We start from the raw sequence: 25485 nt of genomic DNA, 5'->3' as shown, positions 1-25485 counted from the left end.
AGACCGAGGGTGATTGACCGTCATTTTGAACTTGCCATTGTGGAGAGGTTGGAGTCTGTTTAATTGAGTGTGTGGACAGGTGTATTTTATACAGGTAACGAGTTCAAACATACAGGTAATGAGCGGAGAACAGTAGGGCTTCTTAAAGAAAAACTAACAGGTCTGTGAGAGCCGGAATTCTTACTGGTTGGTAGGTGATGAAATACTTATGTCATGCAATAAAATGCAAATGAATTACTTAAAAATCATACAATGTGATTTTCTGGATTTTTGTTTTAGATTACATCTCTCACAGTTGAACATATTGTACATATGATAAAAATTACAGACCTCTACATGCTTTGTAGGGAGGAAAACCTGCAAAATCGGCAGTGTATCAAATACTTGTTCTCCCCACTGTATACTCCAGAATGTTATGAAGAGTGATCAGATGAATTGCAATTAATTGCAAAATCCCTCTTTGCCATGCAAATGAACTGAATCCCCCAAAAACATTTCCACTGCATTTCAGCCATGCCACAAAAGGACCAGCTGACATCATGTCAGTGATTCTCTCGTTAACACAGGTGTAAGTGTTGACGAGGACAAGGCTGGAGATCACTCTGTCATGCTGATTGAGTTCGAATAACAGACTGGAAGCTTCAAAAGGAGGGTGGTGCTTGGAATCATTGTTCTTCCTCTGTCAATCATGGTTACCTGCAAGGAAACATGTGCCGTCATCATTGCTTTGCACAAAAAGGGCTTCACAGGCAAGGATATTGCTGCCAGTAAGATTGCACCTAAATCAACCATTTATCGGATCATCAAGAACTTCAAGGAGAGCGGTTCAATTGTTGTGAAGAAGGCTTCAGGGCGCCCAAGGAAGTCCAGCAAGCGCCAGGACAGTCTCCAAAAAATTGATTTAGCTGCGGGATCGGGGCACCACCAGTACAGAGCTTGCTCAGGAATGGCAGCAGGCAGGTGTGAGTGCATCTGCACGCACAGTGAGGCGAAGACTTTTGGAGGATGGCCTGGGTTTAAGAAGGGCAGCAAAGAAGCCACTTCTCTCCAGGAAAAACATCAGGGACCGACTAATATTCTGCAAAAGGTACAGGGATTGGACTGCTGAGGACTGGGGTAAAGTCATTTTCTCTGATGAATCCCCTTTCCGATTGTTTGGGGCATCCGGGAAAAAAAGCTTGTCCGGAGAAGACAAGGTGAGCGCTACCATCAGTCCTGTGTCATGCCAACAGTAAAGCATCTTGAGACCATTCATGTGTGGGGTTGCTTCTCAGCCATGGGAGTAGGCTCACTCACAATTTTGCCTAAGAACACAGCCATGAATAAAGAATGGTACCAACACATCCTCAAAGAGCAACTTCTCCCAACCATTCAGGAACAGTTTGGTGACGAACAATGGCTTTTCCAGCATGATGGAGCACCTTGCACTAAGGCAAAACTAAGTGGCTCGGGGAACAAGACATCGATATTTTGGGTCCATAGCCAGGAAACTCCCCAGACCTTAATCCCATTAAGAACTTATGGTCAATCCTCAAGAGGCGGGTGGACAAACAAAACCCCACAAATTCTGACAAACTCCAATCATTGATTATGCAAAAATGGGCTGCCATCAGTCAGGATGTGGCCCAGAAGTTAGTTGACAGCATGCCAGGGCGGATTGCAGAGGTCTTGAAAAAGAAGGGTCAACACTGCAAATATTGACTCTTTGCATCAACTTCATGTAATTGTCAATAAAAGCCTTTGACACCTATGAAATGCTTGTAATTATACTTCAGTATTCCTTAGTAACATCTGACAAAAATATCTAAAGACACTGAAGCAGGAAACTTTGTGAAAATTAATATTTGTGTCATTCTCAAAACTTTTGGCCACGACTGTAGTTTAAAGGTAATCCGACTTTTTAACCAGAAAGGATTAATAGCAGGATGTGTGTAGCAGGAAGATGACTTCTCCTCACCTGCTACAGTAACCTCTCTCTCTCCACTCTCTGCTGTGTGGATGGGTATTTTCTCTCTCCTCAGAATCAGACGGAAACAAAAATGTAATGTTTTATACAATTCAGAGGTCTCCAGGGGGAAGATTCTGGTTCTGAAAAGCAGCTTAAAGTTTCTGTAGTCGAATGTTAAATTTCACTTCAGCAGAGTAACATCCCCTAGCTCCTGCCTGGCTGTGTGTGTATCTGCTCCATAGAGTTATAAGATGGTCTGCTCTTAAAGGAGAAGAGTTCCATTTCCAGAGTGAGCTGTTTCTCACATACCTCCTTACTGTTTTATATACATTTCCACACTGAGGTTGGAATAATATTGTGAATATGATAATGCCCTTTTACTGTAAGAGCTGTTTGAAAATGTACTTTTGGCCTTCCTGTGACATCACCAGGTAGTACATTTGGTAATAGACCAATAAAAAAAGAAATCCTAACCTCTCTGCCAATAACAGCTAGTTTTCAGTTTTCCCCTCCCCACTCAGACAACTCCCAGACAATCCTAGAAACATTTTTGATTGAGAAATTGCTCTTTGCCAAGAAGGTATTTTTGTTTAAAATTAAAATGGTAAAAAACAAACAATCACAGTAAGGTATTAATGATTTGATATTTGAGATAAAAACATCTGCTTTGGACAGTTTAAACCCCTCCTGTTCTCTTCCTTTGAGACTGCGTGTCTTTCTCCTGTGTTATACTTTCACAAAGACACTATGTCCAGGTTCATATTTAGTCTACTTTCATATCGTTCTACTCCATATGCCTAGTTACAACAAGAAAAATAACATTGTGACTTTTTTCTTTTCATTTTATCAGATGATCTCATTGGTGTTGATGTCTATTGGCATTTACGCGAGGATGATGAAACATGCCGGTAAGTGATCCTCCATTGACTCAATCGATGCATACATTCAGTGTGAATTTCCAGAGCTGTTTGTATGGCATTCTAGTGGTGCTTTCAGACTGAGTTCAATAGGCCTAGGTCATGCACCATACTGTAGCTAAACGTTTTTCAACGGAAAATGAGTTTCTTATTGGACCAGGTAGTCTCACCCCATCCTGTTTTACTCCATTTCTCCTGTTTTGTGCCATTATGAACACGACCCTGGTCGCAACACCAAGGCAGAAATGCCAAGGCAGTACAGGACGTTGATAGAGTATGTCATTTTGTTTATGTGGTTCCAAAGGTCCCTCTGTTAGGAAGAATGTCAAATATGCAAACGGCTCACAACTTCTTCTAAGGTTTGATGAATATCCCCACTATGTTTGTAATTCCTTCTAAGATAAGAACCAACTTCAGTCATTGTAAACAAATCAAGCTCTCTCTCTCACTCTTTGGCGCCACATATACTCTCTCCCTCTCTCTCAATCTTTGGCGCCACATATACTCTCTCCCTCTCTCTCAATCTTTGGCGCCACGTATACTCTCTCTCTCCACTCTCTCCGGTACATGATTCTTTCACTTGCTGTCTGTCCCTTCTCTCCCGCTCTTTCTCCCTCTCCCAGAGGCAGCCATGGCCTGTCTAGCGGTGGACCCTGCCATCCTGCTGCTGATCGTGGGGGTTCTCATGTTCTTCATCACCTTCTGTGGCTGTGTGGGCTCCCTCAGAGAGAACATCTGCCTCCTACAGACAGTCAGTGGTCTAGCCCACTTCTAACTCTTTTTAAAAGAGCATCTTCAAATCAAAATCAAATGTTATTGGTCACATTCACAGAATACACAGAACAGGTGTAGACTTCACCGTGAAATGCTTACTTACGAACCTATTCCCCACAATGCAGACTTGTAAATATTTGATAAATAAAACCTTCATGCCTACCTACCTTCCTTGAAGAAATCAGGGATCTGTTAAGGATTGGTGGGTGAAGGCAGTAAGATAGAAATGGTGCTTTCACATAGCCAAACGTATGAATCAGTGATCTCTACCTCAAGGAAGGCAGGCTGGGAGGAAGGATGCATTCTAACAATATTGGAATTGGACCACTGCCAATTATCAGCTGTGTTGTGCTCTATCATTTGAATAGCCTAGTATGAGATACTTTAGTCCTCCTCAGGTTATCTGCTGATGGGGGGGTTTGACCCCTGAAAGATTACCAGGCTAATACATTCTTATCCATAAGACTTGAGTGACATGCCCTCAGACTGAACAAATTATTAACTATTCCTCCCTCTCTCTCTCTCTTTCTTTCTTGCTCTCTCTTTTTCCTTTCTTTCTTTCTTTCTTTCTTTCTTTCCTTCCTTCCTTCTTTACTCCAGTTCTGCATCTTCCTGACTATCATCTTTCTGCTGCAGCTAGCTGCAGGTATCCTGGGCTTCGTCTTCTCAGATAAGGTACTGTATCTCCACTAGGAAAGGATAGAATTATCAGAGTATCACTATGAGAATTATGGGGGTATCACTGGGAATTATGGGGGTATCACTATGGGAATTATTTATATTGGTTGTATCATGCAGCATTTTATTACCCATAATAAACTGTACATGTCGGTTCCCCCTAAGAATTTTACTCTGGGAACTCATTCCCACACGTCCCGTCTCCTCCACCCCTGCCTCTAGCTAGGTCATTATACCTTGACCAGGTCCTAATATTCCGTCCTTCTCCAGTTCTTGTTAAAGAAGTGCAACATCTCTCTTTGAGGTCAATTCAATAGATTGTTACTGTCCCCAAAGGGCAGTTCTTGTGCAGAATAAAATCTGCTTAATTGAAACGTACACACAGCATATACAACAAGAGGAAAATAGAAATCATTAAAAGAGAAAGATTTGCAGTGAATTCACAATATTTACAAGAGCAGCCAACGAAAGCCATGCTTTTGGATTAGACTTTCATACATTGTGACTGTTGAATATGGTTGGCTTTCTAATGTTCTATTGGCTCCGTTCGTGCTCATATCAGTTCATTTAAGTAATTACCGTAAGATAAGGGTCAGAAATATGATAATGACGACAAAAATGCTAATGTACATTTAGAAGAAGTATTTTTTGGGGGGGGCTGTTTGCCAGTCTGTGACTTGTGGCCAGAGAGCGCCCTCTGCTGCTAGTTGCCTTCAACTGCACTTCACCGGTCGATTTAATTCACCCAGCAGCAGGCTGTTGGTTTTCAGAGGAATGTACCACGTGTATACTTTGTGTGCGCGTGCCACTGTGCGTGCTTGCTTGCGTGTGTGTTCATGTGTGTAAAGACATAGAACGCAGCTCAAAGAAAGTCAGGTCTGTTTTCTAACTATGGGGGTATTATATTACCAGGATTTACTCAGGATAAATAAATGTGTGTAATTCAATGGCCCCTGCTTGTGGGAACAATCTTGTCTTGCTCAGGGTACAATTGAATGTATTAGTTGATTGACTAAACAAATTATTTAAAGCAAATGTCAACTTTCTTTTCTGTATTTTCTAAAGGCACGGAATAAAGTGAGTGAGATCATCAACAATGCCATCGTTCATTATAGGGATGACATTGACCTACAGAACCTCATCGATTTTGGTCAGAAAGAGGTGAGGAGTGGACCACGTATAACTGGAAAACAACACTGTCTCACTGTAATACTTGTTGTTCCCAAATAATACACGTTGAACTCAACAAGTACTGTACAGCGACGGTAGTTACACTACTGTTTATTCAGTATTGAAGGGTCTCTGTCAGATTTGGTCGAGGTTTTGAGATGACCCTTTTAGGTTCCTCTATCGTCCTCAACTGAAAACAACAGTTCAGTTCATTGTGTAGGTCTTAATCAGAAATGTGTCTCACAAGCTCTTGAGTTAAAAGACAACATCTACACACCACACTGAGTTTCACACAAATACAGACTGACAGCTGTTGACTACACAGGCTATACAATCCATTACCAATGACTTGTTTGTCCTCGTCTCCTCAGTTCAGCTGTTGTGGAGGTGTCACCTACACCGACTGGTCTCAGAACATGTACTTCAACTGCACCACAGACAACCGCAGCCGAGAGCGCTGCTCTGTTCCCTTCTCCTGCTGCCTGCTGTCTAGAGATGAGGTCAGGGGTTAGAGATCGGGGCCTTGGGGTATTACAATCATCTTGCCAGCAACTTGTTACAGTGGTTAAATCATGACAGGCTACAGTTAAGTGTGCTATTTTTATGTTCCACTTTATTGTCAAGTGTGGTTTAGTTTCAACAGAGCACAATGTGCATGCTCATGTATGTGCTTGTGCATTCTTGTGCACGTGCATTGTAATTAAAATGTATCTCTCTCTCTCTCTGCAGGCGGTCATTAACACAATGTGTGGTCAGGGGATGCAGGAGCTGCCATTCCTGCAGGCTGGTGCCTTCATCCACACCAATGGCTGCATCGACAAGCTGGTCAACTGGATCCACAGCAACTTGTTCATGCTAGGGGGCATCGCCCTGGGTCTGGCTATCCCACAGGTTAACATCACACACACACTTGTATAGTCTATTTCAGGGTTGGGGTCCATTCGAATTGATGTCACTCAATTCCTTCAAATCAAACATTAGAAATACATAGCTTCTCCTTTTCATGTTATTAAGAAGTAATTGAAAGTAGATTTAGTTATTTTAATTGTTAAATTGGAATTTCAGTTTATTTCTTGAATTGACTGACTTCAATTTAATTTGACCCCAGCCCTGGTCTATTTAGATTCACATTGTAACTCTATGGGCACATCATCTAGAAGTGTAGAGAGGGTCAGGAACCACGTGAAGTTACTTCTCTAAAGTCACTCCATTGCTCACCCAGCCTCTATTGTTTTCCTGTGTTCTCTCTCTGTCATTAGCTGGTGGGGATCACCTTGTCTCAGATTCTGATCAACCAGATAAAGGACCAGATTGAGCTTCAGAACTACAACCTGCAGCACCGTACAGACCCTTGGCAGTAACCTGGTCATGATTAGGTCCTACCCGATCAAACTGGACCAGGACTAGATCATCAACCCCAGGGTCACCCAGGGGGTGTGGGAGTCTGGAATTCTACCCCCTTCTGCTGGATGGGGCTCAAGCTTTCATGTAGATGTTGTTCAATTTCAAGGCTGCTTGATCATTTCAATGGTGCAAGGACTGGCTTTGAGGCCAAAGATTCTGGTTGGATGAGCCACCATTTGACAAGAGTCGAGACGTCGAAGTGGTCTGCTCTCTTTCTGCGTTCTTGATTCTTATGCATGTCTATTTTTGTTCAGTATATATTCTAACCAACTGAGCTACCAGAACCAATGGTTTATTTCCTGAATGGGTTGATGTGGCTGAGGGACAAGACCCATGTGAAATGGCTGAGAAACCAAGATTCCGAAAAAGTCCAGATGCCTGGACAGTGTGTCAATGTCTGCTTGTTTCGTTTTAGCTCACCCAGTATTCCGGATGGTTAGCGTTTTCACTTTATGACCAATGGAATGGTCAGTGTTGAAACTCTGCCCACCCTGTGCCCCAGGGGAGCTAAAAGGAATGCATCTAATCAGGAAGTACTCCAGCCAGACAGCCAATGGAGAACTCCTCCATTCACACCTATTCGTCATTTGACTCATCTCAAATATGGCACGATCTGTAATTTATTGAAAAGGGAAAAAACCCAGCAACCGGAGTACAAACACTGCTGAAATAATGTAGACTCTGTCCAGTTACTTTTTTGTCAATGCTGTTTACGCCATTGATCTGTTATTTATATCCATCCAGTTATCCCCTAATACTCTCATAGGGTTGAGAACAAGACAATTCTGTCGGCACTTCTCAAATATGGAAGAGCAAAGCCAAGTAATGTAATAAAGCTCATTAGCTAATGGTGTGTATGTTAAATCTCCCAACTGTAGTTTGCCATGCATGCTATAACAAGTTTTATAAACTGGGTCTTTTGATCGCTGATTGGCTGAGAGCTGTGGTATATCAGACCATAAACCACGTGTATGACAAAGCCTTTCTTTTTACTGTGCCAATTATGTTGGTAACCAGTTTGTAATAGCAATAAGGTACCTCGAGGGATTGGGGTATATGGCCAATATACCACGGCTAAGGGCTGTACCTAGGCACTCAGCGTTGCGTCTTGCGTAAGAACAGCCCTTAGCCGTGGTATATTGGCGATATACCACACCCCCTCGAGCATGATTGCTTAAATAAATCATTGCACATGCTGCTTACGCCAAATCCTGACTCGTTGGACCAGACAATGTTTTTCCACTCAGTTGTCTAGTGTTAGTGATCGCGTGCCCACTGGGACCGCTTCTTCTTGTTTTTAGCTGATAGGAGTGGAACCTGGTGTGGTCACCTGCTGCAATAGCCCATCCGTGACAAGGACCGACGAGTTGTGCGTTTCGAGATGCCGCCTGTTAGCTTGCACGATTTTTGTTTGTCTCACCATTCTCGGTAAACCCTAGACAAGCCCAGGAGACCGTCCGTTTCTGAGATCCTGGAACCGGCGCACCTGGCATCAACGATCATACCACGCTCAAAGTCACTTGGGTGACTCGTTTTGCCCATTCTAACATTCAATTGACAACAACTTAATGCCTCGATGCCTATCTGCATGCTTTATATAGCAAGCCATTGACAAGCGACTCGCTGTCTGTAGGAGCGACCCATTTTCGCGAACGGGGTGGTTTACCTAATAATCTGGCCAGTAAGTGTATATTTCAAGCTAAATTGACTGTAAATACATTCCTTTCAATAAATCATATCGTTTACATATGAAGCATTGTGGGTATCAATACAGACCAATAATGTAATTGTAGTTTATTACTCACTGAGCTACTAGGGGATTTCCCCATTTGAAAGCGCCTGTCGAAACGTTGGTAATTAAATATTTTTGCATCTGAGCTCCTAGAGTGTGCGGCTCTCCTTTATTTCCCATTTGAAAGCGCAACAGAAAGGCCTGATTTTATAATAAACAGTCTTATTTTCCGTAACGCCTTTACACAAGCACTGGTGTTTTGATTGGCAAGCGCTGCAACACTGGAGTTTACACTAATGCTGTTACTCTCCATAACATAACCATGTTGGGCCGTCGGCTAGCCCTGTTGGCATTTCCCCTCACCGGGGTTGTGTTCATTAGAGCACGCAACGGAAATTAAATTGAGCGCTTCCTATGGGACAAGTCCTGTTTTAGTCCGTTTTGTTCCTAATGAACACGACCCAGTTAGGTCCACTGGGAATACCAGTTTTGTTTTCTCAAAATGTGGGTCAACATACTGTTACTGGTCAAGGCTACTGGTTAGCACTGTATTTAAACGGTACAGACGGGTGTGGAATTCATTCTAGGAACTGACCCATGTAAAATCCTAAGAATTAACATTCAAAAAACACATTTTTACATGTTAAAATTATTTTCCCAATTCCCCTTAGGTACAGAGAGTATTTACTTTGAATGTACGTGGTACAATGGTAATTACTCTCTTATGTAAAGACAATAGCTTATGAATTCTTTATTTGTTTCTTTGGGAATCGTCACAACAAGCACTCCAATCCATGTATCAGCTAGTTGGTTACCAATTGTGTTGAATTCATGTAATTAAGTGCCAGAAACTACCCAATGACACCATTTGTAATTGTCCTAATAAACAGCAGGTAAATACCAGTGGAAACGGTGGTCTAAAAGGAAGTGTTACTGTTATGCTGATGAAGGAGGACCCAAAAGCGACGTAATAGAAACAGAGTCTTTATTCCAGTCTTAGACAAAAACGATACTCCTGATATATCTAAGGTAAAAACAAAACAGGAAAACTGAAATCCTCTCGTCAGTAGAGATGAACGACTGGAGACGCGACCACTAGACACCTGCTCACATGCAGCATCTGATGAAGGCAAAAACACGACAGGGCGGAACAAGGACACTGAACAGCAAACATCAAACAAGAATCCGACAAGGACTGAAGCGGAAAACAGAGCAAGAAATAGGAACTCTAATGAGGGCAAGTACCCCCCCAGGACCTAATCATGACCAGGTTACTGCCAAGGGTCTGTACGGTGCTGCAGGTTGTAGTTCTGAAGCTCAATCTGGTCCTTTATCTGGTTGATCAGAATCTGAGACAAGGTGATCCCCACCAGCTAATGACAGAGAGAGAACACAGGAAAACAATAGAGGCTGGGTGAGCAATGGAGTGACTTTAGAGAAGTAACTTCACGTGGTTCCTGACCCTCTCTACACTTCTAGATGATGTGCCCATAGAGTTACAATGTGAATCTAAATAGACCAGGGCTGGGGTCAAATTAAATTGAAGTCAGTCAATTCAAGAAATAAACTGAAATTCCAATTTAACAATTAAAATAACTAAATCTACTTTCAATTACTTCTTAATAACATGAAAAGGAGAAGCTATGTATTTCTAATGTTTGATTTGAAGGAATTGAGTGACATCAATTCGAATGGACCCCAACCCTGAAATAGACTATACAAGTGTGTGTGTGATGTTAACCTGTGGGATAGCCAGACCCAGGGCGATGCCCCCTAGCATGAACAAGTTGCTGTGGATCCAGTTGACCAGCTTGTCGATGCAGCCATTGGTGTGGATGAAGGCACCAGCCTGCAGGAATGGCAGCTCCTGCATCCCCTGACCACACATTGTGTTAATGACCGCCTGCAGAGAGAGAGAGAGATACATTTTAATTACAATGCACGTGCACAAGAATGCACAAGCACATACATGAGCATGCACATTGTGCTCTGTTGAAACTAAACCACACTTGACAATAAAGTGGAACATAAAAATAGCACACTTAACTGTAGCCTGTCATGATTTAACCACTGTAACAAGTTGCTGGCAAGATGATTGTAATACCCCAAGGCCCCGATCTCTAACCCCTGACCTCATCTCTAGACAGCAGGCAGCAGGAGAAGGGAACAGAGCAGCGCTCTCGGCTGCGGTTGTCTGTGGTGCAGTTGAAGTACATGTTCTGAGACCAGTCGGTGTAGGTGACACCTCCACAACAGCTGAACTGAGGAGACGAGGACAAACAAGTCATTGGTAATGGATTGTATAGCCTGTGTAGTCAACAGCTGTCAGTCTGTATTTGTGTGAAACTCAGTGTGGTGTGTAGATGTTGTCTTTTAACTCAAGAGCTTGTGAGACACATTTCTGATTAAGACCTACACAATGAACTGAACTGTTGTTTTCAGTTGAGGACGATAGAGGAACCTAAAAGGGTCATCTCAAAACCTCGACCAAATCTGACAGAGACCCTTCAATACTGAATAAACAGTAGTGTAACTACCGTCGCTGTACAGTACTTGTTGAGTTCAACGTGTATTATTTGGGAACAACAAGTATTACAGTGAGACAGTGTTGTTTTCCAGTTATACGTGGTCCACTCCTCACCTCTTTCTGACCAAAATCGATGAGGTTCTGTAGGTCAATGTCATCCCTATAATGAACGATGGCATTGTTGATGATCTCACTCACTTTATTCCGTGCCTTTAGAAAATACAGAAAAGAAAGTTGACATTTGCTTTAAATAATTTGTTTAGTCAATCAACTAATACATTCAATTGTACCCTGAGCAAGACAAGATTGTTCCCACAAGCAGGGGCCATTGAATTACACACATTTATTTATCCTGAGTAAATCCTGGTAATATAATACCCCCATAGTTAGAAAACAGACCTGACTTTCTTTGAGCTGCGTTCTATGTCTTTACACACATGAACACACACGCAAGCAAGCACGCACAGTGGCACGCGCACACAAAGTATACACGTGGTACATTCCTCTGAAAACCAACAGCCTGCTGCTGGGTGAATTAAATCGACCGGTGAAGTGCAGTTGAAGGCAACTAGCAGCAGAGGGCGCTCTCTGGCCACAAGTCACAGACTGGCAAACAGCCCCCCCCAAAAAATACTTCTTCTAAATGTACATTAGCATTTTTGTCGTCATTATCATATTTCTGACCCTTATCTTACGGTAATTACTTAAATGAACTGATATGAGCACGAACGGAGCCAATAGAACATTAGAAAGCCAACCATATTCAACAGTCACAATGTATGAAAGTCTAATCCAAAAGCATGGCTTTCGTTGGCTGCTCTTGTAAATATTGTGAATTCACTGCAAATCTTTCTCTTTTAATGATTTCTATTTTCCTCTTGTTGTATATGCTGTGTGTACGTTTCAATTAAGCAGATTTTATTCTGCACAAGAACTGCCCTTTGGGGACAGTAACAATCTATTGAATTGACCTCAAAGAGAGATGTTGCACTTCTTTAACAAGAACTGGAGAAGGACGGAATATTAGGACCTGGTCAAGGTATAATGACCTAGCTAGAGGCAGGGGTGGAGGAGACGGGACGTGTGGGAATGAGTTCCCAGAGTAAAATTCTTAGGGGGAACCGACATGTACAGTTTATTATGGGTAATAAAATGCTGCATGATACAACCAATATAAATAATTCCCATAGTGATACCCCCATAATTCCCAGTGATACCCCCATAATTCTCATAGTGATACTCTGATAATTCTATCCTTTCCTAGTGGAGATACAGTACCTTATCTGAGAAGACGAAGCCCAGGATACCTGCAGCTAGCTGCAGCAGAAAGATGATAGTCAGGAAGATGCAGAACTGGAGTAAAGAAGGAAGGAAGGAAAGAAAGAAAGAAAGAAAGAAAGAAAGGAAAAAGAGAGAGCAAGAAAGAAAGAGAGAGAGAGAGGGAGGAATAGTTAATAATTTGTTCAGTCTGAGGGCATGTCACTCAAGTCTTATGGATAAGAATGTATTAGCCTGGTAATCTTTCAGGGGTCAAACCCCCCCATCAGCAGATAACCTGAGGAGGACTAAAGTATCTCATACTAGGCTATTCAAATGATAGAGCACAACACAGCTGATAATTGGCAGTGGTCCAATTCCAATATTGTTAGAATGCATCCTTCCTCCCAGCCTGCCTTCCTTGAGGTAGAGATCACTGATTCATACGTTTGGCTATGTGAAAGCACCATTTCTATCTTACTGCCTTCACCCACCAATCCTTAACAGATCCCTGATTTCTTCAAGGAAGGTAGGTAGGCATGAAGGTTTTATTTATCAAATATTTACAAGTCTGCATTGTGGGGAATAGGTTCGTAAGTAAGCATTTCACGGTGAAGTCTACACCTGTTCTGTGTATTCTGTGAATGTGACCAATAACATTTGATTTTGATTTGAAGATGCTCTTTTAAAAAGAGTTAGAAGTGGGCTAGACCACTGACTGTCTGTAGGAGGCAGATGTTCTCTCTGAGGGAGCCCACACAGCCACAGAAGGTGATGAAGAACATGAGAACCCCCACGATCAGCAGCAGGATGGCAGGGTCCACCGCTAGACAGGCCATGGCTGCCTCTGGGAGAGGGAGAAAGAGCGGGAGAGAAGGGACAGACAGCAAGTGAAAGAATCATGTACCGGAGAGAGTGGAGAGAGAGAGTATACGTGGCGCCAAAGATTGAGAGAGAGGGAGAGAGTATATGTGGCGCCAAAGATTGAGAGAGAGGGAGAGAGTATATGTGGCGCCAAAGAGTGAGAGAGAGAGCTTGATTTGTTTACAATGACTGAAGTTGGTTCTTATCTTAGAAGGAATTACAAACATAGTGGGGATATTCATCAAACCTTAGAAGAAGTTGTGAGCCGTTTGCATATTTGACATTCTTCCTAACAGAGGGACCTTTGGAACCACATAAACAAAATGACATACTCTATCAACGTCCTGTACTGCCTTGGCATTTCTGCCTTGGTGTTGCGACCAGGGTCGTGTTCATAATGGCACAAAACAGGAGAAATGGAGTAAAACAGGATGGGGTGAGACTACCTGGTCCAATAAGAAACTCATTTTCCGTTGAAAAACGTTTAGCTACAGTATGGTGCATGACCTAGGCCTATTGAACTCAGTCTGAAAGCACCACTAGAATGCCATACAAACAGCTCTGGAAATTCACACTGAATGTATGCATCGATTGAGTCAATGGAGGATCACTTACCGGCATGTTTCATCATCCTCGCGTAAATGCCAATAGACATCAACACCAATGAGATCATCTGATAAAATGAAAAGAAAAAAGTCACAATGTTATTTTTCTTGTTGTAACTAGGCATATGGAGTAGAACGATATGAAAGTAGACTAAATATGAACCTGGACATAGTGTCTTTGTGAAAGTATAACACAGGAGAAAGACACGCAGTCTCAAAGGAAGAGAACAGGAGGGGTTTAAACTGTCCAAAGCAGATGTTTTTATCTCAAATATCAAATCATTAATACCTTACTGTGATTGTTTGTTTTTTACCATTTTAATTTTAAACAAAAATACCTTCTTGGCAAAGAGCAATTTCTCAATCAAAAATGTTTCTAGGATTGTCTGGGAGTTGTCTGAGTGGGGAGGGGAAAACTGAAAACTAGCTGTTATTGGCAGAGAGGTTAGGATTTCTTTTTTTATTGGTCTATTACCAAATGTACTACCTGGTGATGTCACAGGAAGGCCAAAAGTACATTTTCAAACAGCTCTTACAGTAAAAGGGCATTATCATATTCACAATATTATTCCAACCTCAGTGTGGAAATGTATATAAAACAGTAAGGAGGTATGTGAGAAACAGCTCACTCTGGAAATGGAACTCTTCTCCTTTAAGAGCAGACCATCTTATAACTCTATGGAGCAGATACACACACAGCCAGGCAGGAGCTAGGGGATGTTACTCTGCTGAAGTGAAATTTAACATTCGACTACAGAAACTTTAAGCTGCTTTTCAGAACCAGAATCTTCCCCCTGGAGACCTCTGAATTGTATAAAACATTACATTTTTGTTTCCGTCTGATTCTGAGGAGAGAGAAAATACCCATCCACACAGCAGAGAGTGGAGAGAGAGAGGTTACTGTAGCAGGTGAGGAGAAGTCATCTTCCTGCTACACACATCCTGCTATTAATCCTTTCTGGTTAAAAAGTCGGATTACCTTTAAACTACAGTCGTGGCCAAAAGTTTTGAGAATGACACAAATATTAATTTTCACAAAGTTTCCTGCTTCAGTGTCTTTAGATATTTTTGTCAGATGTTACTAAGGAATACTGAAGTATAATTACAAGCATTTCATAGGTGTCAAAGGCTTTTATTGACAATTACATGAAGTTGATGCAAAGAGTCAATATTTGCAGTGTTGACCCTTCTTTTTCAAGACCTCTGCAATCCGCCCTGGCATGCTGTCAACTAACTTCTGGGCCACATCCTGACTGATGGCAGCCCATTTTTGCATAATCAATGATTGGAGTTTGTCAGAATTTGTGGGGTTTTGTTTGTCCACCCGCCTCTTGAGGATTGACCATAAGTTCTTAATGGGATTAAGGTCTGGGGAGTTTCCTGGCTATGGACCCAAAATATCGATGTCTTGTTCCCCGAGCCACTTAGTTTTGCCTTAGTGCAAGGTGCTCCATCATGCTGGAAAAGCCATTGTTCGTCACCAAACTGTTCCTGAATGGTTGGGAGAAGTTGCTCTTTGAGGATGTGTTGGTACCATTCTTTATTCATGGCTGTGTTCTTAGGCAAAATTGTGAGTGAGCCTACTCCCATGGCTGAGAAGCAACCCCACACATGAATGGTCTCAAGATGCTTTACTGTTGGCATGACACAGGACTGATGGTAGCGCTCACCTTGTCTTCTCCGGACAAGCTTTTTTTCCCGGATGCCCCAAACAATCGGAAAGGGGATTCATCAGAGAAAATGACTTTACCCCAGTCCTCAGCAGTCCAATCCCTGTACCTTTTGCAGAATATTAGTCGGTCCCTGATGTTTTTCCTGGAGAGAAGTGGCTTCTTTGCTGCCCTTCTTAAACCCAGGCCATCCTCCAAAAGTCTTCGCCTCACTGTGCGTGCAGATGCACTCACACCTGCCTGCTGCCATTCCTGAGCAAGCTCTGTACTGGTGGTGCCCCGATCCCGCAGCTAAATCAATTTTTTGGAGACTGTCCTGGCGCTTGCTGGACTTCCTTGGGCGCCCTGAAGCCTTCTTCACAACAATTGAACCGCTCTCCTTGAAGTTCTTGATGATCCGATAAATGGTTGATTTAGGTGCAATCTTACTGGCAGCAATATCCTTGCCTGTGAAGCCCTTTTTGTGCAAAGCAATGATGACGGCACATGTTTCCTTGCAGGTAACCATGATTGACAGAGGAAGAACAATGATTCCAAGCACCACCCTCCTTTTGAAGCTTCCAGTCTGTTATTCGAACTCAATCAGCATGACAGAGTGATCTCCAGCCTTGTCCTCGTCAACACTTACACCTGTGTTAACGAGAGAATCACTGACATGATGTCAGCTGGTCCTTTTGTGGCATGGCTGAAATGCAGTGGAAATGTTTTTGGGGGATTCAGTTCATTTGCATGGCAAAGAGGGATTTTGCAATTAATTGCAATTCATCTGATCACTCTTCATAACATTCTGGAGTATACAGTGGGGAGAACAAGTATTTGATACACTGCCGATTTTGCAGGTTTTCCTCCCTACAAAGCATGTAGAGGTCTGTAATTTTTATCATATGTACAATATGTTCAACTGTGAGAGATGTAATCTAAAACAAAAATCCAGAAAATCACATTGTATGATTTTTAAGTAATTCATTTGCATTTTATTGCATGACATAAGTATTTCATCACCTACCAACCAGTAAGAATTCCGGCTCTCACAGACCTGTTAGTTTTTCTTTAAGAAGCCCTACTGTTCTCCGCTCATTACCTGTATGTTTGAACTCGTTACCTGTATAAAATACACCTGTCCACACACTCAATTAAACAGACTCCAACCTCTCCACAATGGCAAGTTCAAAATGACGGTCAATCACCCTCGGTCTGGGGCTCCATGCAAGATCTCACCTTGTGGGGCATCAATGATCATGAGGAAGGTGAGGGATCAGTCCAGAACTACACGGCAGGACCTGGTCGATGACCTGAAGAGAGCTGGGACCACAGTCTCAAAGAAAACAGTACCCCCCCACTCACCGAGCGCCTCCTGGCGCACTCGAGGAGGAACCCTGGCGGCAACGAAGGAAATCATCAATCAACGAACGGTCCAGCACATCCCGAGATGGAACCCAACTCCTCTCCTCAGGACCGTAACCCTCCCAATCCACTAAATACTGGTGACCACGTCCCCGAGAACGCATGTCCATGATCTTCCGTACCTTGTAAATAGGTGCGCCCTCGACAAGGACGGGAGGGGGGGAGGGAAGACGAACGGGAGCGCGAAGAAAAGGCTTGACACAAGAGACATGGAAAACAGGGTGGACGCGACGAAGATGTCGCGGAAGAAGCAGTCGCACAGCGACAGGATTGACGACCTGAGAGACACGGAACGGACCAATGAACCGCGGAGTCAACTTGCGAGAAGCTGTCGTAAGGGGAAGGTTACGAGTGGAAAGCCACACTCTCTGACCGCGACAATACCTAGGACTCTTAATCCTACGTTTATTGGCGGCTCTCACAGTCTGCGCCCTGTAACGGCAAAGTGCAGACCTGACCCTCCTCCAAGTGCGCTCACAACGTTGGACAAAAGCCTGAGCGGAGGGAACGCTGGACTCGGCGAGCTGGGACGAGAACAGAGGAGGCTGGTAACCAAGACTACTCTGAAACGGAGATAGCCCGGTAGCAGACGAAGGAAGCGAGTTGTGAGCGTACTCAGCCCAGGGGAGCTGTTCTGCCCAAGACGCAGGGTTTCGAAACGAAAGGCTGCGTAAAATGCGACCAATCGACTGATTGGCCCTTTCTGCTTGACCGTTAGACTGGGGATGAAATCCGGAAGAGAGACTGACGGAAGCACCAATCAAACGACAGAACTCCCTCCAAAACTGTGACGTGAATTGCGGACCTCTGTCTGAAACGGCGTCTAACGGGAGGCCATGAATTCTGAACACATTCTCAATGATGATTTGTGCCGTCTCCTTAGCGGAAGGAAGCTTAGCGAGGGGAATGAAATGTGCCGCCTTAGAGAACCTATCGATAACCGTAAGAATCACAGTCTTCCCCGCAGACGAAGGCAGACCGGTAATAAAGTCTAAGGCGATGTGAGACCATGGTCGAGAAGGAATGGGAAGCGGTCTGAGACGACCGGCAGGAGGAGAGTTACCTGACTTAGTCTGCGCGCAGTCTGAACAAGCAGCCACGAAACGGCGCGTGTCCCGCTCCTGAGTAGGCCACCAAAACCGCTGGCGAATAGAAGCAAGCGTACCCCGAACGCCGGGGTGGCCAGCTAACTTGGCAGAATGAGCCCACTGAAGAACAGCCAGACGAGTAGAGACAGGAACAAACAGAAGGTTACTAGGACAAGCGCGCGGCGACGCAGTGTGAGTGAGTGCTTGCTTTACCTGTCTCTCAATTCCCCAGACAGTCAACCCGACAACACGCCCTTCAGGAAGAATCCCCTCGGGGTCGGTAGAAACCACAGAAGAACTAAAGAGACGGGATAAGGCATCAGGCTTGGTGTTCTTATTCCCCGGGCGATAGGAAATCACGAACTCGAAACGAGCGAAAAACAACGCCCAACGAGCTTGACGTGCATTAAGTCGTTTGGCAGAACGGATGTACTCAAGGTTCTTATGGTCAGTCCAAACGACAAAAGGAACGGTCGCCCCCTCCAACCACTGTCGCCATTCGCCTATAGCTAAGCGGATAGCGAGCAGTTCGCGGTTACCCACATCATAGTTGCGTTCCGATGGCGACAGGCGATGAGAAAAGTAAGCGCAAGGATGAACCTTATCGTCAGACTGGAAGCGCTGGGACAGAATGGCTCCCACGCCCACCTCTGAAGCGTCAACCTCGACAATGAATTGTTTAGTGACGTCAGGAGTAACAAGGATAGGGGCGGATGTAAAACGCTTCTTGAGGAGATCAAAAGCTCCCTGGGCGGAACCGGACCACTTAAAGCAAGTCTTGACAGAAGTCAGAGCTGTGAGAGGGGCAGCCACTTGACCGAAATTACGAATGAAACGCCGATAGAAATTAGCGAAACCGAGAAAGCGCTGCAACTCGACACGTGACTTAGGAACAGGCCAATCGCTGACAGCCTGGACCTTAGCGGGATCCATCTGAATGCCTTCAGCGGAAATAACAGAACCGAGAAAAGTGACAGAGGAGACATGAAAGGCGCACTTCTCAGCCTTCACGTAGAGACAATTCTCTAAAAGGCGCTGGAGTACACGTCGAACGTGCTGAACATGAATCTCGAGTGACGGTGAAAAAAAATCAGGATATCGTCAAGGTAAACAAAAACAAAGATGTTCAGCATGTCTCTCAGTACATCATTAACTAATGCCTGAAAGACAGCTGGAGCATTAGAGAGACCGAACGGCAGAACCCGGTATTCAAAATGCCCTAACGGAGTGTTAAACGCCGTTTTCCACTCGTCCCCCTCTCTGATGCGTACGAGATGGTAAGCGTTACGAAGGTCCAACTTAGTAAAGAACCTGGCTCCCTGCAGCATCTCGAAGGCTGACGACATAAGGGGAAGCGGATAACGATTCTTAACCGTTATGTCATTCAGCCCTCGATAATCCACGCAGGGGCGCAGAGTACCGTCCTTCTTCTTAACAAAGAAAAACCCCGCTCCGGCGGGAGAGGAAGAAGGCACCACAGTACCGGCGTCGAGAGAAACAGACAGATAATCCTCGAGAGCCTTACGTTCGGGACCCGACAGAGAGAATAGTCTACCCCGAGGAGGAGTGGTCCCCGGAAGGAGATCAATACAACAATCATACGACCGGTGAGGAGGAAGAGAGCTGGCTCTGGACCGACTGAAGACCGTGCGTAGATCATGATATTCCTCCGGCACTCCTGTCAAATCACCAGGTTCCTCCTGAGTAGAGGGGACAGAAGAAACAGGAGGTATAGCAGACATTAAACACTTCACATGACAAGAAACATTCCAGGATAGGATAGAATTACTAGACCAATTAATAGAAGGATTATGACATACTAGCCAGGGATGACCCAAAACAACAGGTGTAAAAGGTGAACGAAAAATCAAAAAGGAAATGGTCTCACTGTGGTTACCAGATACTGTGAGGGTTAAAGGTAGTGTCTCACATCTGATACTGGGGAGAGAACTACCATCTAAGGCGAACATGGGCGTGGGCCTCCCTAACTGTCTGAGAGGAATCTCATGTTTCCGAGCCCATGCTTCGTCCATAAAACAACCCTCAGCCCCAGAGTCTATCAAGGCACTGCAGGAAGCAGCCGAACCGGTCCAGCGTAGATGGACCGACAAGGTAGTACAGGATCTTGATGGAGAGACCTGAGTAGTAGCGCTCACCAGTAGCCCTCCGCTTACTGATGAGCTCTGGCTTTTACTGGACATGATATGACAAAATGTCCAGCAGAACCGCAATAGAGACAAAGGCGGTTGGTGATTCTCCGTTCCCTCTCCTTAGTCGAGATGCGAATACCTCCCAGCTGCATGGGCTCAGTCTCTGAGCTGATGGGAGAAGATGGTTGAGATGCGGAGAGAGGAAACACCGTTAACGCGAGCTCTCTTCCACGAGCTCGGTGACGAAGATCTACCCGTCGTTCTATGCGGATGGCGAGTGCAATCAAAGAGTCCACGCTGGAAGGAACCTCCCGGGAGAGAATCTCATCCTTAACCTCAGCGTGAAGTCCCTCCAGAAAACGAGCGAGCAACGCCGGCTCGTTCCAGTCACTGGATGCAGCAAGAGTGCGAAACTCTATAGAGTAATCCGTTATGGATCGATCACCTTGACATAGGGAAGCCAGGACCCTGGAAGCCTCCTTCCCAAAAACAGAACGATCAAAAACGCGTATCATCTCCTCCTTAAAGTTCTGATAAACGTTAGAACACTCAGCCCTTGCCTCCCAGATAGCTGTGCCCCACTCCCGAGCCCGACCAGTCAGGAGCGATATGACGTAAGCGATCCAAGCTCTCTCTCCTGAGTATGTGTTGGGCTGGAGAGAGAACACAATATCACACTGGGTGAGAAAGGAGCGACACTCAGTGGGCTGCCCAGAGTAACAAGGTGGGTTATTAACCCTAGGTTCCGGAGACTTGGAAGACCAGGAAGTAGCTGGTGGCACGAGACGAAGACTCTGAAACTGTCCTGAGAGATCGGAGACATGAGCGGCCAGGGTCTCAACGGCATGACGAGCAGCAGACAATTCCTGCTCGTGTCTACCGAGCATTTCTCCCTGGATCTCAATGGCAGTCTTGCGAGAATCCGTAGTCGCTGGGTCCATTCTTGGTCGGATTCTTCTGTTATGCTGATGGAGGACCCAAAAGCGACGTAATAGAAACAGAGTCTTTATTCCAGTCTTAGACAAAAACGATACTCCTGATATATCTAAGGTAAAAACAAAACAGGAAAACTGAAATCCTCTCGTCAGTAGAGATGAACGACTGGAGACGCGACCACTAGACACCTGCTCACATGCAGCATCTGATGAAGGCAAAAACACGACAGGGCGGAACAAGGACACTGAACAGCAAACATCAAACAAGAATCCGACAAGGACTGAAGCGGAAAACAGAGCAAGAAATAGGAACTCTAATGAGGGCAAAAATAGGGGACAGGTGTGAAAGAGTAAATGAGGTCGTTAGGAGAATGAGAAACAGCTGGGAGCAGGAACGGAACGATAGAGAGAGAGCGGGAGAGGGAGAAAGGGAGGAGGAGAGAGAAGGATAGAAAAGAGGGAAAGAACCTAATAAGACCAGCAGAGGGAAGCACAGGGACAAGACATGATGATCAAAAACATGACAGTACCCCCCCACTCACCGAGCGCCTCCTGGCGCACTCGAGGAGGAACCCTGGCGGCAACGAAGGAAATCATCAATCAACGAACGGTCCAGCACATCCCGAGATGGAACCCAACTCCTCTCCTCAGGACCGTAACCCTCCCAATCCACTAAATACTGGTGACCACGTCCCCGAGAACGCATGTCCATGATCTTCCGTACCTTGTAAATAGGTGCGCCCTCGACAAGGACGGGAGGGGGGGAGGGAAGACGAACGGGAGCGCGAAGAAAAGGCTTGACACAAGAGACATGGAAAACAGGGTGGACGCGACGAAGATGTCGCGGAAGAAGCAGTCGCACAGCGACAGGATTGACGACCTGAGAGACACGGAACGGACCAATGAACCGCGGAGTCAACTTGCGAGAAGCTGTCGTAAGGGGAAGGTTACGAGTGGAAAGCCACACTCTCTGACCGCGACAATACCTAGGACTCTTAATCCTACGTTTATTGGCGGCTCTCACAGTCTGCGCCCTGTAACGGCAAAGTGCAGACCTGACCCTCCTCCAAGTGCGCTCACAACGTTGGACAAAAGCCTGAGCGGAGGGAACGCTGGACTCGGCGAGCTGGGACGAGAACAGAGGAGGCTGGTAACCAAGACTACTCTGAAACGGAGATAGCCCGGTAGCAGACGAAGGAAGCGAGTTGTGAGCGTACTCAGCCCAGGGGAGCTGTTCTGCCCAAGACGCAGGGTTTCGAAACGAAAGGCTGCGTAAAATGCGACCAATCGACTGATTGGCCCTTTCTGCTTGACCGTTAGACTGGGGATGAAATCCGGAAGAGAGACTGACGGAAGCACCAATCAAACGACAGAACTCCCTCCAAAACTGTGACGTGAATTGCGGACCTCTGTCTGAAACGGCGTCTAACGGGAGGCCATGAATTCTGAACACATTCTCAATGATGATTTGTGCCGTCTCCTTAGCGGAAGGAAGCTTAGCGAGGGGAATGAAATGTGCCGCCTTAGAGAACCTATCGATAACCGTAAGAATCACAGTCTTCCCCGCAGACGAAGGCAGACCGGTAATAAAGTCTAAGGCGATGTGAGACCATGGTCGAGAAGGAATGGGAAGCGGTCTGAGACGACCGGCAGGAGGAGAGTTACCTGACTTAGTCTGCGCGCAGTCTGAACAAGCAGCCACGAAACGGCGCGTGTCCCGCTCCTGAGTAGGCCACCAAAACCGCTGGCGAATAGAAGCAAGCGTACCCCGAACGCCGGGGTGGCCAGCTAACTTGGCAGAATGAGCCCACTGAAGAACAGCCAGACGAGTAGAGACAGGAACAAACAGAAGGTTACTAGGACAAGCGCGCGGCGACGCAGTGTGAGTGAGTGCTTGCTTTACCTGTCTCTCAATTCCCCAGACAGTCAACCCGACAACACGCCCTTCAGGAAGAATCCCCTCGGGGTCGGTAGAAACCACAGAAGAACTAAAGAGACGGGATAAGGCATCAGGCTTGGTGTTCTTATTCCCCGGGCGATAGGAAATCACGAACTCGAAACGAGCGAAAAACAACGCCCAACGAGCTTGACGTGCATTAAGTCGTTTGGCAGAACGGATGTACTCAAGGTTCTTATGGTCAGTCCAAACGACAAAAGGAACGGTCGCCCCCTCCAACCACTGTCGCCATTCGCCTATAGCTAAGCGGATAGCGAGCAGTTCGCGGTTACCCACATCATAGTTGCGTTCCGATGGCGACAGGCGATGAGAAAAGTAAGCGCAAGGATGAACCTTATCGTCAGACTGGAAGCGCTGGGACAGAATGGCTCCCACGCCCACCTCTGAAGCGTCAACCTCGACAATGAATTGTTTAGTGACGTCAGGAGTAACAAGGATAGGGGCGGATGTAAAACGCTTCTTGAGGAGATCAAAAGCTCCCTGGGCGGAACCGGACCACTTAAAGCAAGTCTTGACAGAAGTCAGAGCTGTGAGAGGGGCAGCCACTTGACCGAAATTACGAATGAAACGCCGATAGAAATTAGCGAAACCGAGAAAGCGCTGCAACTCGACACGTGACTTAGGAACAGGCCAATCGCTGACAGCCTGGACCTTAGCGGGATCCATCTGAATGCCTTCAGCGGAAATAACAGAACCGAGAAAAGTGACAGAGGAGACATGAAAGGCGCACTTCTCAGCCTTCACGTAGAGACAATTCTCTAAAAGGCGCTGGAGTACACGTCGAACGTGCTGAACATGAATCTCGAGTGACGGTGAAAAAAAATCAGGATATCGTCAAGGTAAACAAAAACAAAGATGTTCAGCATGTCTCTCAGTACATCATTAACTAATGCCTGAAAGACAGCTGGAGCATTAGAGAGACCGAACGGCAGAACCCGGTATTCAAAATGCCCTAACGGAGTGTTAAACGCCGTTTTCCACTCGTCCCCCTCTCTGATGCGTACGAGATGGTAAGCGTTACGAAGGTCCAACTTAGTAAAGAACCTGGCTCCCTGCAGCATCTCGAAGGCTGACGACATAAGGGGAAGCGGATAACGATTCTTAACCGTTATGTCATTCAGCCCTCGATAATCCACGCAGGGGCGCAGAGTACCGTCCTTCTTCTTAACAAAGAAAAACCCCGCTCCGGCGGGAGAGGAAGAAGGCACCACAGTACCGGCGTCGAGAGAAACAGACAGATAATCCTCGAGAGCCTTACGTTCGGGACCCGACAGAGAGAATAGTCTACCCCGAGGAGGAGTGGTCCCCGGAAGGAGATCAATACAACAATCATACGACCGGTGAGGAGGAAGAGAGCTGGCTCTGGACCGACTGAAGACCGTGCGTAGATCATGATATTCCTCCGGCACTCCTGTCAAATCACCAGGTTCCTCCTGAGTAGAGGGGACAGAAGAAACAGGAGGTATAGCAGACATTAAACACTTCACATGACAAGAAACATTCCAGGATAGGATAGAATTACTAGACCAATTAATAGAAGGATTATGACATACTAGCCAGGGATGACCCAAAACAACAGGTGTAAAAGGTGAACGAAAAATCAAAAAGGAAATGGTCTCACTGTGGTTACCAGATACTGTGAGGGTTAAAGGTAGTGTCTCACATCTGATACTGGGGAGAGAACTACCATCTAAGGCGAACATGGGCGTGGGCCTCCCTAACTGTCTGAGAGGAATCTCATGTTTCCGAGCCCATGCTTCGTCCATAAAACAACCCTCAGCCCCAGAGTCTATCAAGGCACTGCAGGAAGCAGCCGAACCGGTCCAGCGTAGATGGACCGACAAGGTAGTACAGGATCTTGATGGAGAGACCTGAGTAGTAGCGCTCACCAGTAGCCCTCCGCTTACTGATGAGCTCTGGCTTTTACTGGACATGATATGACAAAATGTCCAGCAGAACCGCAATAGAGACAAAGGCGGTTGGTGATTCTCCGTTCCCTCTCCTTAGTCGAGATGCGAATACCTCCCAGCTGCATGGGCTCAGTCTCTGAGCTGATGGGAGAAGATGGTTGAGATGCGGAGAGAGGAAACACCGTTAACGCGAGCTCTCTTCCACGAGCTCGGTGACGAAGATCTACCCGTCGTTCTATGCGGATGGCGAGTGCAATCAAAGAGTCCACGCTGGAAGGAACCTCCCGGGAGAGAATCTCATCCTTAACCTCAGCGTGAAGTCCCTCCAGAAAACGAGCGAGCAACGCCGGCTCGTTCCAGTCACTGGATGCAGCAAGAGTGCGAAACTCTATAGAGTAATCCGTTATGGATCGATCACCTTGACATAGGGAAGCCAGGACCCTGGAAGCCTCCTTCCCAAAAACAGAACGATCAAAAACGCGTATCATCTCCTCC

At 45.6% G+C, this 25485-nt stretch overlaps 2 protein-coding genes across 2 annotated transcripts; one reads left to right on the top strand and one right to left on the bottom strand.

Annotated features, from left to right (window-relative positions):
- The first annotated feature begins 2618 nt into the window (after positions 1 to 2618).
- LOC129849233 (tetraspanin-33-like) lies at positions 2619 to 9533 on the top strand. The gene is made up of 7 exons (XM_055916172.1): positions 2619 to 2856; positions 3489 to 3616; positions 4240 to 4314; positions 5383 to 5478; positions 5859 to 5987; positions 6217 to 6378; positions 6747 to 9533. The coding sequence occupies exons 1-7, from the start codon at positions 2742 to 2744 to the stop codon at positions 6846 to 6848; spliced, it is 807 nt and encodes a 268-aa protein (XP_055772147.1). The 5' UTR covers positions 2619 to 2741; the 3' UTR covers positions 6849 to 9533.
- Positions 9534 to 9880: 347 nt separating this feature from the next.
- On the bottom strand, positions 9881 to 14136 carry LOC129849232 (tetraspanin-33-like). Its single transcript, XM_055916171.1, has 7 exons — positions 13887 to 14136; positions 13127 to 13254; positions 12429 to 12503; positions 11265 to 11360; positions 10756 to 10884; positions 10365 to 10526; positions 9881 to 9996 (listed from the first exon to the last, which is right to left on the bottom strand). The coding sequence occupies exons 1-7, from the start codon at positions 13999 to 14001 to the stop codon at positions 9895 to 9897; spliced, it is 807 nt and encodes a 268-aa protein (XP_055772146.1). The 5' UTR covers positions 14002 to 14136; the 3' UTR covers positions 9881 to 9894.
- Positions 14137 to 25485: the final 11349 nt, after the last annotated feature.

The sequence above is a fragment of the Salvelinus fontinalis genome, unplaced genomic scaffold (genome assembly GCF_029448725.1).
Source record: "Salvelinus fontinalis isolate EN_2023a unplaced genomic scaffold, ASM2944872v1 scaffold_1401, whole genome shotgun sequence".
NCBI classification, from domain to species: Eukaryota; Metazoa; Chordata; class Actinopteri; order Salmoniformes; family Salmonidae; genus Salvelinus; species Salvelinus fontinalis.
The sequence above is the reverse complement of the archived record's forward strand: the minus strand, read 5'-3'. Positions and strand labels throughout refer to the sequence as shown.